Here is a 673-nt window from a genome sequence, read left to right on the forward strand (position 1 = left end):
CGCAGGGCAGCGGGGCGCGCGGGCTGCTCATCGCCAGCAGGGAGAAGCTGGTATGGCCCGCCAGCTGGCCGGGGCCCTCCCGTGTCCTTTGGGAAGGGAGCTCTGGGTGGTTTGCTTGCTTACTGGGGCCTGGACCTCTGGTGACTTAGAGGGCCTGCCCTGGAGCAGTCTTGGGGCCCTATTCTAGCAGGCCACGGGCGGAGCTCTGGGGTGACCTCGGAGTAGCAACCAAGCTGCCTGAAGCCTGGCCTCCGTTTCTCCCTCTGCAAAACGGGCGTGGTCGGGAGCTGGGGCCTGGCGAGGACAGGGCCGCGGCATGGCGGGTATCGCCCTCACCTTCCCTGCCCCAGGTGCCCCCTGGGGGCAACAAGACGCAGTACGAGGAGATCGGCATCCCGGTGGCCCTGCTCAGCCACAAGGACATGCTGGACATCTTCAGGGTAGGCATCTCTGAGCCGTCCACCAGAGACGCGGGCTGGCGAGCGCCGCAGGGCAGGGGCTGGGCGGGGCAGGCTCCGGGGGGCGGGAGGTGAGCGCTCGGCCTGTCCCTGCAGAGCTTCGGCCAGGCGGTGAGGGTGGCGCTGTATGCACCCAGCGAGCCGGTGCTGGACTACAACATGGTCATCATCTTCCTCATGGCGGGGGGGACGGGGGGCACCCGGGGGGCGCGCGG

The 673-nt window shown here is 69.4% G+C and overlaps 1 protein-coding gene across 1 annotated transcript in view; it reads left to right on the forward strand.

Annotated features, from left to right (window-relative positions):
* The window catches only part of SPPL2B (signal peptide peptidase like 2B), a gene marked incomplete in the record, with an annotated part of 10,843 nt that overhangs the window by 1,568 nt on the left and 8,602 nt on the right, over positions 1–673 (forward strand). Inside the window, 3 exon segments of the mRNA XM_027769620.1 lie at positions 6–50; positions 351–440; positions 555–642. Of these exon segments, the coding sequence (XP_027625421.1) occupies positions 6–50; positions 351–440; positions 555–642 (223 nt within the window).

Source organism: Tupaia chinensis, unplaced genomic scaffold (assembly GCF_000334495.1).
Source record: "Tupaia chinensis unplaced genomic scaffold, TupChi_1.0 Scaffold149964_2, whole genome shotgun sequence".
Taxonomy (NCBI): domain Eukaryota; kingdom Metazoa; phylum Chordata; class Mammalia; order Scandentia; family Tupaiidae; genus Tupaia; species Tupaia belangeri.